General features: G+C 43.7%; 1 protein-coding gene across 6 annotated transcripts in view; it reads left to right on the top strand.

Annotated features, from left to right (window-relative positions):
- agap3 (ArfGAP with GTPase domain, ankyrin repeat and PH domain 3) overlaps positions 1-15794 on the top strand; it is a 137525-nt gene that overhangs the window by 113767 nt on the left and 7964 nt on the right. For all 6 annotated transcript variants that reach the window (XM_061796555.1, XM_061796556.1, XM_061796554.1 and 3 more), the window contains 3 exons: positions 4960-5114; positions 5446-5536; positions 6430-6652. In XM_061796555.1, coding sequence (XP_061652539.1) covers positions 4960-5114; positions 5446-5536; positions 6430-6652 — 469 coding nt within the window. The remainder of the gene's footprint in view (positions 1-4959; positions 5115-5445; positions 5537-6429; positions 6653-15794) is intronic.

Here is a 15794-nt window from a genome sequence, read left to right on the forward strand (position 1 = left end):
TTTGGACATTTTCCAAAATTGCAGCCACACTGGAACAGGTACTGTAGAGCGTCCTCAGTTTACGATGTAACCCGAATTTCCAGGCAAGTCAGAATGTGCCGTGGTCCATCACTAGCTTATTCTAACACAGTAGTTACAGTGGCTAACTCATAATTACAGTATATATTTGTATGAAAAACACTTCTAAGCAATAAATACAAAGCAATCAAATGAAAAACAAGTGTAGACCTGATCGGATTGCGCCTGCCAAACGTGCTAGAATGCCGCATAGTTCATTTTGCATTGACAACAACAACGAGAGAGTGAAAGGTAACACCTTTGAAACAACAAGTGTCTGTTGGGATAAACACCGTAAGATAAACACAAGAAAATAACCCATCCATCCATCCATCCATCCATTTTCTGAGCCGCTTCTCCTCACAAGGGTCGCAGGGAGTGCTGGAGCCTATCCCGGCTATCTTCGGGCAGGAGGCGGGCTACACCCTGAACTGGTTGCCAGCCAATCGCAGGGCACACATAAACAAACAACCATTCACGCTCACATTCACACCTACGGGCAATTTAGAGTCTTCAATCAACCTTACATGCATGTTTTTGGGATGTGGGAGGAAACCGGAGTGCCCGGAGAAAACCCACGCAGGCACGGGGAGAACATGCAAACTCCTAATAGTCAAGGAATAAAGAGGTTGTTTACCATTATTCATTCATTGTGTTTAAATAATGGTTAACTTGAAATAAGTGGTATTATTAGAATTCAGTACAATTTTTAAAAATGCAGTGTGCTTCGGGTCATTGTCTTGTTAGAAAGTGAACCTTCGGCCCAGTCTGAGGTCCTGAGGACACTGGAGAAGGTTTTCGTCCATGATATCCCTGTACGTGGCTGCATTCATCTTTTCTTCAATTGCAACCGGTCGTCCTGTCCCACCCCCACAGCATGATGCTGCCACCACCATGGTGATGCGCAGTGCCTGGTGTTCTCCACACATACCGCTTAGAATTAAGGCCAAAAAGTTCCGTCTTGGCCTCATCAGACCAGACAATCATATTTCTCACCTCTTAGCCTCTCCTCTTGCACTGAGGAGAGGCTTCCTTCGGGCCACTCTGCCATAAAGCCCCGACTGGTGGAGGGCTGCAGTGATGGTTGACTTTCTAGAACGTTCTCCCATCTCCCGACAGCATCTCTGGAGCTCAGCCCCAGTGATGGGGCTGGGTTCTACTTTACTTCTCTCACCAAGGCTCTTCTCCCCCGATAGCTCAGTTTGTCCGGACGGCCAGCTCTAGGAAGGCTTCCGGTCGTCCCAAACGTCTTCCATTTCAGGATTATGGAGGCCACTGTGCTCTTAGGAACCTTAAGTGCAGCAGAACAATTTTTCTGTAACCTTGGCCAGATCTGTGCCTTGCCACAATTCTGTCTCTGAGCTCTTCAGGCAGTTCCTTTGACCTCATGGTTCTCATTTGCTCTGACATGCACTGTGAGCTGTAAGGTCTAGCATAGACAGGGGCTGTGGCTTTCCTAATCAAGTCCAATCAGAATAATCAAACAGCTGGACTCCAATGAAGGTGTAAACCATCTTAAGGATGATCAGAAGAAATGGACAGCACCCGAGTTAAATATATGAGTGTCACAGCAAAGGATCTGAATACTTATGGCTGTGTGATATTTCAGTTTTTCTTTTTTAATAAAGCTGCAAAAATCTCAACAATTCTGTTTTTTTCTGTCAATAAGAGGTGCTGTGTGTACATTAATGAGGGAAAAAAATGTACTTAAATGATTTTAGCAAATGGCTGTAATATAACAAAGAGTGGAAAATTTAAGGGGGTCTGAATACTTCACATACCCACCGTATATCATAAATTTCTTCCGAGCATATGCCAGATAACATGAACTCCCTTCTTCCTTGAACAACTTGTGCAAGAGAGACGTTCCTGAGCATATTTATGATCCACGTAAATGCTGGAGACGATGTTTATCTTCTTGCGCTTCTCCCCCTTTGTCGCTGCAGCGCCATTACGCCCTCAACTTCACTTTTTATTACGCTGTTGTAATTAAGGAAAAGTTGCGCCCTCTCTCTTGGCGTTAATTTATTTGTAATCGTCAGGAACTTGTTGATGGAGAGCTGGCAGATAAACACGGTCAACAGGTTAATGCTCAGCATAATGTGACGAGGTGATTGTTCCGGAATGCCACCTGCAACCACGCGGTAATAACAGAAGCTCTAATGGCCTCTTCACAGGCTCCTCGTTGCAGGTTGCCTGCAAAGCTTGCAGCGATGCAAGCTTTGGGCGCATTGTTCATGCTAAGATTTAGTGTGCCTGAGAAGGAGGAGGGGGAAAAAAACAACACTTACATGCAGCGGGATTGCTTGGCGGTGTAATTGCCACACAGTGAGGGAATAACACGCAATATACCGATTTTTAACATCTTCGCCGATTTTTTTTAAACGTGAGAGAGCCCACGCGTGCCAAGGAAAAACATTTACAAGTGTGTTCTTACTGTCTTTTAGTGTGTGGTTTACTCCAGATAACCAACACCACACATATAACGATATCGCCACGATAATCTTTGTGACATCCGACGATCGGGTCTTTGCTTACGTTCATTGGACGCAGGGGAAGAAAATGTTCAAATTTGGCCCGATTGTCGGTGTGCATGTACCCCGCTTTGCCTGAGGACGTGAGCTTCTTTAGTGGCTACAGTTACACGAATGAATTCGTGTGCATGGCGAATTAGATTTGTTTTCCCTTCTCTGCTCATCAGTTTAGGAAGTCAGCCATCCTTTGCTTTTTTAATCTCCATAATGAAAGTCTTTTAATGCCTCCAATTTATTGCCTGGGCAGCCAACAGAGTAATTAGCTTTGTACGTTTTTTTGTTTTTTTTTTCCCTTTATAAGATGGAAAAAATAAGTAAAACGGCATTTGAGTCCCAGAATAGCAAATTACAGTGGAACCTCTAAATTTGAACACAATTCATTCCGGAGACTGTTTTTTACATTTCGAAGCATTTTGCACATAGGAAATAATGGACAGAGAAATAATCTGTTCCAGTGGAATAGTGACCGTCATCAAACCTTTATTTACGAAACAGTGTTTTAACATTTTTAACACATACAAGTGAAAAAATAAGGTCCATCTATGTTATGGTTCTGAAACTCCCTCAGATGAGTGGTACCCCCATTCCTTATCAGTGCCATTTATACAGAACAACGTCACGACAAAATGAGTTGCTAAGTGCTGAAAGGATGGTGGCATAATGCAAGTAGAGACCCTTTTACACCGTCTGTAGAGGTCGTGAAGTTTTCCGCCTTTTTTAATATCACTAAATGACACCCAGAGAGAGTGAAAGAGTTGACCCAGCAATTTTCAGAGCCATAACAGAGACAGAGTTTCATTTGTGGAACTCAGTAATGGCCTGCATATCATCTAGAAATTGCACCCAAGGATGAAACAGCGACACTTCACACAGCTTTCCCTCTTTTCCAACATCTCCTTATACACAGGTGCTTGCTGTCCTACATATTTTGTGGCTCTGATGCAACCTCCCAAGGCGGAATATTCCCGGGTCTTCCCAGCTCCTCAATCCGTGTTAATGCTATTTGTACAGACACAAAAAAATTGCCTGCCAAGGGGCTGTAGACTGCACGTATGTCTATATTTGTACTCTAACCTCCCACCAATGCTTTCTCCTGTCAACCCCCCATAAAGACATCGCTTCTCGCAAGTCTAAATGAAGAGGCTGTGCGAGGCTTGGATCAATTCGACCTGTAGTCGATTGTGCAAACGGAATCAGATAATTGAAGTCGGTGTGGAGCTAATTGGATTATTTCTTTTGCCGCGGCGCTGCATTACGAGCATCCGTCACACGTGTGTCATTTAAGAGCCTCGTCACGGCACCCGGGACCCGCCATTGATTACAAACCGCGGCGATTGCTGTCAATTAGCAAGTCGCACAGAGTTAATCTCACATGAATGGATTACACTACGTGTCTAAATATGTTTTGATTTGTGATATCAAATATGTCATGAAGACGGTAGTGACATTTCTGATTAATTACTAGAGAATGTCAAGGCGATGTGTACCTGTTTGTATTATAGCAGTGTTTACTAAATGAAGTTCTATTAAAGCTACATGTGTCCTGCTCGCGTTCATGTAGTCAAAGCAATCCCTTTCAAAGCTGCGTTGGCATAACAACCTGACACCTGAATATGTGGACGCATAGGTCTCGAAGCTGCAAAACAGGACAGTTACGTATTGTCTTTGGATGTCAAGGCTGTGTGTACCTGTTTATATTCAAGTTTTGTGTGCCAAATGAATGCTATGTGAGGCTTATTCAAGCTAACTGACCTCCTCACAGGTTCATGTTGGCAAAACAATCCCTCTCGAAACTTGTGTGTGGGTCTCCAAGCTGGAACACAGGACAGTGACGTGTCTATGTGAGGATGGAACAATACCATCATAATAATAATTGTAATATTCGAATAATCTATTGATTTTTTTTGTTGTTGTTGTTGTTTTTTTTTCCCTCATTGATCGATGGATCGGATAAAACCAGAATCATCTTTATTTGCATTCCCGTTACAAAAACATGGACAAAATCTTTTTCCGTGCAACTTGTGGGTGATTTTCCCGAGCGTCTACTCGATTTATGCAAACGGGGCCACTCTTGGCATTAGCATAATTAGGTAATTACCAATCATTTGGCGACGAGCTGAACCCCGCACGTGCGCGTGGCCGCCACGCAACGCAATGTACAGTACGCTGTTAAGGAACGGCGCCATCTGTGCAACATATGTTGTGTTTAGAGGACGTGGGGGGGATAGATGTCCCATTTCAACTGAAAGGCGGGATATTTGAAAGAAAAACTTTCTGACTTTGTTGAGTCATCACGGTGTTTTAGCCACAAGTCGTTCATAAAACAAGGTTCAGATGTGTTGTGTTGTTTTTTTTTTTTATTTATCAGAACAAGAGGATTCCTTTGAGTTCATCATTGTGTCGCTGACCGGCCAGACGTGGAACTTTGAGGCGTCCACGTATGAGGAGCGCGAGCTGTGGGTGCAGGCCATCGAGAGTCAAATCTTCGCCAGCTTGCAGTCGTGCGAGAGTATCAAGAACAAGGTACTTTACCCTGTCGGCCACTTTATTTCCATTTCCCCCCTCCTTGTCTCTCAAAATTCCATTGCTCCCTGCCCCTCCTCCTGCTGTCACACATGGGAGGCTGCCAGACAGGTGCACGGCAGTGTTGTCTTATTACAAGTGACAAGCATCACAGGCAGAAGCCGGCTTGTGTCAGCACACCTCATTTTCATATTTTATTTTGTCTGAGTCTCCCCTCTCTGCTTCCGCGTCCATTTATAACAGTTGTTGTCCTTCTCCTGCGCTGATTAGTACGCCACGACTCAATCGCTCTCTCTCTCTCTCTCTCTCCCCCTCCCTCGTTTCACCTCAGTCCCGATTAGGCAGCCAGAGCGACGCCATGGCCATCCAGTCCATACGCAATGTGAGGGGCAACAGCTTCTGCGTGGACTGCGATGCAGCAAGTGAGTACATTTGTCTCACGTCAAAGCCCAACGACACTTTCCAGACATTTCATTTGGTACACTTTAATGAGATCCAATCTAAGGATTTTTGGATTGGTATTTAACAATGACTGGATTTACACTACTGGTCCAATTACCCAATTCTGATTTTATACCTTTAATACCCTATATTAATAGTTAAGATAATTTGATTTTGAAAAAAAATACACTGAACGTGCAAATGCACGAGATGAAGACTCTCTTGCAACTTCTTCTGCTAACAACACAGGCTAAACTTAGCTCCTCCCCAACATACAAAGCTTGTATATATCACTTCAACTTACTCCTTTGTTACTGGTACTTCCATGTACTACTTTCCTATTATCTTTGGTGGCATCCTGTGGCATTATATGCTGTTTCCGAAAGAGCACAAAAACCGTTAACAGGTGAGTTTCTCAGCGAATAGCTGGGAATAGGTTCCTATACATAAATCAAAATAAATAATTAAACGGCAATAGGTGAATTTGTATATAGTGCAACTGGATTATGCAGGGGATTACAGTCTATAAATAATGCATATATTAAATACCGATACATGGCGTTTCGTTGGTGTGAGCTGACTCCCCCGCAACTGGTGAAAAGGTAGCATGGGGGGGGGGGGGGAAATGTAAAGTTTACACAGGTAGGCCTGCTTGCCACTGCGCTACCTACTGTAAAACTATGTACTCTGTCTTTGATAACAAGTGACGGCACCTACGGTGATGCTTGTAGAAGATTCTTTTGGGTTTAGTGGTTTACAAAAAATCCAAATAAAAAGCACGTAATTAATACTAAAGTCAATAGTTTTGTACCACAATTTTTCCCGAAAACGTGAGTCACATTCTGACCCAATCTTCTCCCCGTAAACCACGCAGATCCAGACTGGGCCAGTCTGAACCTGGGCGCCGTGATGTGCATCGAGTGCTCGGGCATCCACCGGAACCTGGGCACCCACCTGTCGCGCGTGCGCTCCTTGGACCTGGACGACTGGCCCGTGGAGCTCAGCATGGTGATGACGGCCATCGGCAACGCCATGGCCAACAGCATCTGGGAGGGCGCCCTGGAGGGCTACAGCAGGCCGGGCAGCGACAGCACCAGGTAAGATTGACCATTAGATAATAGAATACTGGATTTTATGCTAGAGTGTGTTTTTTTTTTTTAAGGGTTGAAAAGTTCTCTGATGGGATACATTGCGGTAATCTGCAATCATTATTTTATAGTTATTTTTATTTTATCCTAACTATATAGTTTTAAGTCCACTGCTAGACATGAAATAGTCTCCATGATGTAACAAACTTGCCACGGTCATCCCTTTATCTCCTCATTTTCCCTTCATTTGCTTTCCGACCATAATTCACGCTGAGCATACGGAGTGTGACATCATTTAGCAGCTCCCTGCTAAATGCCCCAAATCCATTAAGTTCCTCACTTGACATGTAAGTGTTAATCAGGGGAAAAGATCTTGTGATGTTACAAAAAAAATGCTGGCCCACCACAACGTAACCCGGCGCCTCTCTGAAGATGCACGAGGAGGATTGTTTATCTCGTGGTGACAGGTAAGGCCTGGTGTCCCGGGCTGACTAATGGCCTGCTGTGTGGCTGTGCAGGTAATTAAGCACACCATTATGGTTAAAGCCTAACCCCGAGAGCCGGACCCTGGGGCCCCGAAAGGCCCCGTCACATATCCATCACCGGGACCCGGGTCATCGCTCTGTCTGTCACGGCCGCCGCCGTCTCAACATTCTTCCTGCTGGCGCTTTGAACTTACTGCGGACAAGTGAAAGCGACAGTTTTGCTGGATTGTTTTAATCGTGAATTTTAATGCTGGCATAGATAGCAGAACAAAGATACATGATTTGCAGTCAACGAAGCATTTTCGGACAAACTAAGTGGAACTGGTTCATTTCTGGGCTCGTGGTGGAAGCACTTCACCAAGTACCATCCTGCCGAACTCCCCTTTTCAACATGCGGATCCGCTCAAGTGTAAATGCAGCTCTTCTCACCCGTTTTTTTTTTGGCTTTGATGTTTGATGATTGTTTTAGACTTAAAAGTGGCTCTGGCTCTTCACGCAGCCTCGCTTCCAAGTCATAGTTGGAGAAACGCAGTACTTCCACAACATTCACCGGCGAGATCTAGCATACAGTTGCCGGCGAGAGGACAAAGGGAGACTCGGTGCAAACCTCAGGCTTCCCCCCTCGGTTGTCATGGTAACGAAAGCTGCATTCACTGCATTGGCGCAACAGAATGTGGTGTTGGATGAGGGCTCACTTGGAGGCATGTGCCCCTAAAAACAAGCTGAGTCAAGCCAGACTAGGGAAAAAAACAACATGTTTTTCAGACTGGTCAAAAGTTTAAAAAAAAACAAACAAAAAAAACTATAAACATTGTGGCGAACCTGCATTGATGGTTTTGTAGTTTTAAGATGCAAAGGCACCAGGCCGTCTCTTTCCGCTTGCCACTTCTCCACTGAATGATGGCCTACAGTTATTTATCGAATGCTTTCTGCTCCAAATCGCTCGCGCCAGTCGTCCCGATGAAAGATTATTGATGTTGATTCCTCTCGCTACCGCTGTCACTCGTCCCTCGTGTCGCCTGGGGAAGTAAGGTCCTTCATTGTCTTTAAAAAGAAAGAAAGAAAAAATCTTATCCTGGAGCGGCATCTCCATTATTTTACACTGTCAAACAATAAATCTAATTTGTGGCATAAGTAATCTTCGGAGTGATTGTAAAATATCACATGGTTAGCGAGAAGCTCTTGTATCTCGTATCGTGTTGCTTTATCATGAATGATGAATTATCAGGAACTTAATGGGTTTCTTTCTCTTTTTCCACGCCATAAATCCTCACCTGCCTTCTTTTTCTTTTTCTTTTTGCCACGCGTTATTTTGATGATTTTTAATTGTGTCCCGCCGGTGACGTGCGGGAAGCTTTGTGGCGCCCCGCTCCCGCTAAACATTAGTGACACCTCATCTAAACGACTCAGTAACTACTCGAGTATCAACCGGCTGTCTGATTGAATGTCTCTTGCAACACTAGTTTTACCCCCCCCCCGCTGCTTTCTTCTTCTTTATTTATTGTATTTTGACGATTTAACGTGAATGCGTTCATCCACAAGATGGCTTCAGTTTATGGAGAGCGCGCCAGTCATCGCCAGACAGACTGAGAGATTACTGGTGTACATCAGACTGATTGCAGGCATTGTAATGGGATGCATGTTGACTTCTATTAACACACATGCAGCGCGTTTGCCCACACTGAAAGAAAAGTACATCATGTATTGCCGTAAGATCCACACATACAGAACACAGCAGATGCAAATGTATTCTCACGAATATGAATCATTTGGGAAATTTGGGGGGAAAAAATGAATGAATGATAAGAAAAAATATAACACATGATATGAAGTGACTTAATCTGTCCAAGGGTTAAACTGCGAGCCTTCATAAAACAGATTTTTCTGTTGTCAAGAAGTGAACCGCTTGGTATTAAAACAAAATTAAACTACCATAAAGTAAAATTACTCACCCTTTGAGGCAACAAGAAGGTCTTTGCAGACCGATGCTGATTTATTATGTCTCGGGAGGCAAGATAAGAATAGGACAATAATAATTGTAATTAATACCTTACTTTTGTGCTAAAATAATGCATGATATAATTGATGTCATACAATGTATTGATTAAAATACTATTGTAATAAATACATAAACATAGTTATATTTAATAAAAATATTTTTTGCCAATAAATAAAATAAAATTCATGTTTTAACAATTTTAATCAACACAGATTACTCAGGATGTAGAATAGGAATTCATAATTGTTCACTATTAAGATGATAATTAAAATGTGCTTTAATAAATACATTGAAACATGGTTTAACAATTGTGATGATATATGTAAATATTATAGCATATATAATAATAACAATTTTAATAATTGTTGAATCATACCTCAAAGTAGGCAGAATATGAATATTTTTTAAACAAGAATTAGTATTATTTTCATTTTTTAAATATTTTGTGGGAATACATACAATGCAAATAGATAACTTACAATTTAAATAATATTGCCATTTGTATTAATAATTTGTGTGATGATTTAACTATAATATATGGACCATTATAATAACATTACGTGCTAATAAATAACAACAAAAATACATTGTTTAATAATTTCCCAAAGAAAGCCTAATACAGTTGTTTGGGCACAACGCCTAATTTGAGTTTATTCCAAATGTGTTTTGGGGGGTTGAGGCCATGAGTTCTTCCACACCAAACTCACCCAACCGCATTGACTTTGCTTCGTGCACTAGGAACACAATGGGGCCTTTTTTAAACGACAATTGTCCGGAAGTGTCTTGGTAAGAGGATCAATTCATTGTCAGGAGTGCTAGTCCAACTGGTAATTGAACAATTCATTGATTCTTTTAATACATTTGTGCGCGTCTCGTGCGGTGACTGCATCCGGCAAATATTGGAAGGGAGTTGTTCTTTTCATTCGCACCCGGCAGTCGTTGCGTTTTGCACGTCGCCTCTAATTGCTTGGCGAGTTTGTGATAGAAAACAGCACACGCACAGAAACAGAGACAGCAGTTCTCATTTGGCGGAAGATGTCCTGGAGCGCGGGCCAACACGGACGGCTATCCCTCACTGGCGCGGGCCCCTCGCCGTCACCCTCTGTGGGCCGCGCGCCGCCCTCGGCCACAGCCAGGTAACAGCTCTGATGAGAGCCCTCCACTTTGTTTCAGAAATAATTTGCCGCTCCTGCCGCCTGCAGGGGCTGCGCGGTAATAAAAATGAATCACACCGCTAACCTCTCCAAACTTGCGCGCCCCCCTTCCCCCGGCTCTGCAACAACGCTTTAACCCCTTCTCCTCTGGCCCCTCTTCTGCACATTAGTCCTTTAAAAGAGCAACTCGCAGGTTACAAGTACTAGAACTCCCAGAAGAGCTTTAGAGTAGCCTCAAGCTCTCATGCAGGAAGAGTAATTAATTAAGACGACTGAATGACAGTCTCTCTCTCTCTCTCTCTCTCTCTCTCTCTCTCGCTGTCTGTCTAAATTAAAGCCACAGGTCAGCAATTAGACCTGTGTGGGAGAACCCCAATCACTAATTACCTGCATGCCGCTGGTTTGACTGGCACAGTCTGAAAGATGTGAAATCACCTCCCAAAAATGCTGACTGGCCAATCACAGCGCAGCACAGAATAGACGCTTCGCTCTGTTGAATTCAGTGATACATTTTATGCTTTTTAAATGGTTATTGTGACACATTATTCGGTCCGTTTCTAAAATGTAAAACTACATCCCGACTGGCGAAGTTTTGATGTTACAAGTGGTGCGGATTGAACTCGTTTGAGCAGCCGCGTGAGAATGTGATCGCACGGCACAAGAAAGCCATACTACCATACATGGTTTTGCATTTGTTTGTTTCAGAACTATGGTTGTTGTTTTCATACTTGCATACATTCATATTTAACGGTAGGCCTAGTTACTCTCCGTGATTCTAGCAAGCTAAAGCGGGCATACACGTGTGTCGAGATACCACGCATCATGAGAAAAGAATTTGCACGTGTGTTCTTAACTAGTCCTTATCGGTTTGGTGCGGCTTTTCCCCAAATCGGGTTATCTGTCGTAGTACCAAGACTGACCTGTTAGTGGCAGCACAATGCCACAGGGCATCCAAACTGCCCAAAAACACAAAGAAGAAGAAAGGTGGTGTGGTGGTGGTTGTAGTAGTAGAGAGCTAGCCAGCTTTTACATTTTCACTCCTTACTATCGTTGCAGTGGTTGACTTGTTCTGTGATGTATGCGAGCTGTAATTGTTTTTGCTTCAAGCGATTTTGAAATGGTGGATGTTGGCTTCAAACACGTACTGCACATCATTTAGTCTTCTTTTGTCTGAAGTGTACGCTTTCCAAAATGTGTAGAAACACTGTTAGTTCAGAAAGCTTGACACCCTTAGCAACAGTAACTAAGTGGGGTGCGGGTCTTAGCAAAAGGTGGATTTTGACATGTCGGCGCGCACGAGAGGGCCATGTCTCGCCGTCCCCTTTCGGCTTTGAGCGCGAGTCAAGGGTTGAGCAGGGGTTAACAGCATGCGCATTTAAGGGTGTTAAGGCTTGCTGGCACAAAAACACAGCCACTCCATCATGGCGGAGTGTGACAAGCTCATTAATGTCACAACATATTCAACTCTTCCGTCTGTCCGCCCGCCCGCGGCACCCAGATGCTCGCCCGTCCGGTGCGGCTCGGAGAGACACAATAACCTTTTGAATCGTGTCCGAGCAGATACTGTACATCTGTTCATTGGGGAAGCAGGAAAAGTGGCGACAGCTCCACCTGTAAACGCCGTTTACAAGACAACCGGCTCGTAAAACGTGTCTCCTTTGTGTCCTTTTAAAAAGAAAGAAATAAACACTTCCCGCTGGAAAAACAACTGTTAGCGCTGTAATACGCCAGACATGTTTTGTCAGTCGAGCTGACCAACTAATCAAAGAACAACAAAAAAATGATGACGCTCCCGGCAAATTTGAAATCTGATTGGTTAAAGGAACAGTCGCATTGTTATAAAGCTAAATCGGCCAGCGCTACTGAGTCTGAAAGCCCCGGGCAGATTACACAAGTTGGTCATGGCAGCACATAGAGGCTGAAATCCGATTGGACAAGAAAATGTAACATACACAACACTGACAGCTGTGTAGCCCCCAAAAATGCTACCTAATGAAGAGAATAGAGTGGGGGGAATAAATGAATGCAATTTGTGGAACAAATATTGTATATTGTAAATGTAGGTGAGTGCATCTGATGTAGGGGTGTTTTGCCCCCCCCCCGCCCTCCCCGCTGACAGTATTTATCTCAAATGAACTTGGTGGAAAAAGGGGAGGCATATACCAGGCCTTATTTTGCACTTTTAGCTGCTGCGTTTACTGGATTGCTGGCCCTTAGCAACCTTTGATAGTTTGGGGCCCAGCTTTCATTGCCTTCCTTTTCTTCCTGTCGCTTCCCTCTTGGCCCCAAACTCACTCTCTCTCTCTCTCTCTTTCTCTCTTGTCCTTCTGCCGCCGTCTCTCTTCTTCTGCCACCTCTTCCCTCCCCTCGGTCGGGCTGCATGGGAATGGAGCCCTTACGAGGTGCCCGTCTGTGAGCTCTGTTCAGGCTGGTCAGTTCTGCTAAACGGGGGACGGTTTCTCCTCGTCAGTGCGTCCATTCTATGTGCATGCAGTCAATCTAGACGAGAGGGCTGGAGGAGGAGGAGCCAAGGGGAAACTTCGATTGTTGTCGGTGGGATGGACATCCTCCTCTTCCGATGGCCCGATGCGTCGTCTCAGTTTCCTTTCCTATAAATCCCCTGCTTCTCTTTTCAGGCTTGACTAATTGTCCTGGTTTGTCGCTCTTTATTTGAATCCAGTCATGTGTTCTTGACTCCGTGGGCCCGCGTTGAGGAGAATCATTCCGCCATTTGCCACTTAATTAAGTCAGGGTCAGGAGCCATTGCTCAACAGAGAGTTCTAACAGAATTATAAATTGGGCCTTTCTACTGTTAAGCTCTATCTAGACGCGTCAAAACGAAAGGGGACACCATCTCTTCACAGGAATCCCATTTCCACTGGAGTCCCAAAAAGATATTCGCCTTATTGATGGTTACCCCATGACTTTTGTGGAGTTGAACAGCAATTACCAGGAAGGCTGGTGTAAACACAGCTAAGTTCTGAAACTGGATGCAACACTGGCATTTTTATTGGGAACCCGACGCTCCCCTTTGTCCCCTGAGCAACAGCCAAACGGGGAACAAGTATGCGCTCAAGGCTGAAGTAACCACCAAGTCCAATTTCCTAAATCTCCCCCCATACTGAGAAAATTCACTACCTTGAAGCCCCCCCGCCCCTTTCTTCAACTCCCACCCGATACCGTCCTGCCACTTTGACATGCTAAATCTGCTGATTTTATTTTTCTGCCTCCTGCGGTGAGGAAGTGTCCTTTTCAAAGCGCTCCGCTTCCCCTCCTGACTGTCTAAAGCCAACCGCTGTTTGGATTGCTCTTCTATTCCAAACAAAAGACAGAAGCGGGGATTACCATTTCACTTCCTTTCACATTCTCGCTTTCAAGTATTTTTTTCTTTTAAAAAAAAAAAAAAAAAAGACTTTTTTCCCCCCCCCAAGGCTTCATTCAGCAGTGAGCTTGATTAACATTGTTAGAACTTGTAGGACATGAGAGGGAAGTGACTGATAATAGCAAAATAATGATGAAAACCAAGTAAATCCACTTCAATTGAAAGCGTATCTGCACATAAACACTTCAACTGCTTGGAAACAGCGACAAAGTTTCGAAAAAAGAATATTCATCATATCGTCGCTGTCTGATGGAAAGCGAGCAAGTCGACTTCGTCATAATTTGGACTTTTTACCAGAATGCAGTTTGCTGTCATCTCCTGCGTGTCCTGTGAGAAGCGTGTCGCGAAACAATCAATAAAAACATGTTTTGCAATAGCATGTTTTTAAGAAGTAAAATCCATTTGCACAAAAACCGTCATACTCTGCTTTAACTGGTAGGGCACGATCGGGGACTTACTCATTAAAGCGACAAACTTTAAAAAAATACGTGTTCATCATATCCTCGCCATCCAAAGAAAGTCCAGTTAATGACTCCCCTGACTTTTTAACACTGCATGTCCTGGTAAAAGCGAGTACAGCACCTAAACAACCACAGACACATTTTATAATGCCATATTTGTAACAACTATCTCCTGGTTTGAAAAAACAATTACTTGTATTGAGCATATCGTCACTGTCAGATGAAAACCAAGTAAGTCCTCCTCATGACCAGTTTAACTTTTTGGAGTTGGCCTTGTTGTCCTGCTTATCCTGTTAAAAGCATGTACCGTAGCTTTTTAAAAACATGAACACTTTCTAAAAATAAGCATCATATCGTTTATCGCTGTCTGATTAAAAACTAAGTCAGTCTACATAGTGAATGCCATCATGTCCTGTTGACATGTTATATAAAAAAGCCATGTTTTAAACAAGACTTTTCAAAAGTTGTTCTTTAACTCCAGGTGTGATTTTCAAGCTTGTCCTTTTCCCTGCATCTCCCTTGGGCTTGTTTTGTCACTTTCTTGTGAGATCTGGACGTCTTCTTAATGATTCTCGCCGGCCTTTTTTGTTTCACATCTTAGTGTTAACTTTCTGCCTCATTTAACCTCGGCCAATTCACATTCAGACTCTCATTCAAACTCTGGAGCCCGCTGATTTACATTTTGAGCCCCATCCAAAGGGTTGTAAATCATATCGCATTTTTCAACTTAATTTGTCGGCGAAAGAATGACGTTCTCTCTCGCCGGAAATAAGAGAGGACGGCGGCACGGCCCCTTCCTCCTTGAAGCCCAATTGATTTGCTAACAGGCTTGTCCCCCTCACATAGTGACTGACGAGGGATTGATGGTCTAACGCCATAAAAGTCCGCAATCGCCTGCCATTAGGCCGCTATTGTCGGACGCACAATACCTTCATCCCGAAGAAAAGGCCTCCATATGGTGTGGCGAGGACAGCCGCATTCTCCTGCGTACTTTCCCTGCGGCCGTGACAAAAATGAACCATATGCTTATCAACACTGTTTGAAGACGGCGGCTTTACGAGCTTGCTTTGTTTTTTTTGTCTTTGTAGCTCATCAATCTGCGCTTCGTCTTTCACTTCACCTCTTAAGACTTTTGCCCTCCGCACAAGGCCTCATAGCAAACGTCTACAAATTTAGATGCAAACACCCTGTAACTCAAGATTCCTCATATCTAAAAACCACTACGAGTCTTTAACGTCACGTTCTCCTTCATGTCGTGTTAAGCGTGCAGGTAAATCCACCCTCCTCCTCCTCCTTCCGCCTATCCGGGGTCGGGTCCTGTCCGATTAAGTGTGTAATGAGCGATGGGGTGAAAAGGCTTTATGACAAGGTGTTTTTAGACAAGTATCTCCATGCGTGAAAGCACTATCTTTCAAAGCACAACACCTTTTCGTGGAAATGGAACAAGATCGTGAGTGGTTACCATTGTTAGACATGCAGGTGTTAGTTAGTGCTACGCAAGGCATGGTAAAGGATTTTAAAATAAAAGTACCTCTATTTATCTTATCCAAGTACAAATCAAGTGCGTCTACTTTGTGTTTTTAACCAGTATCTCTATCCCCCACCAGAAAAGTCAATTAAACACATTACACCTTTCCGCTTCATAGTAGGAATGCCTTTTCCGGAAATAA

The sequence above is a fragment of the Phyllopteryx taeniolatus genome, chromosome 14, assembly GCF_024500385.1.
Source record: "Phyllopteryx taeniolatus isolate TA_2022b chromosome 14, UOR_Ptae_1.2, whole genome shotgun sequence".
Lineage (NCBI taxonomy): Eukaryota > Metazoa > Chordata > Actinopteri > Syngnathiformes > Syngnathidae > Phyllopteryx > Phyllopteryx taeniolatus.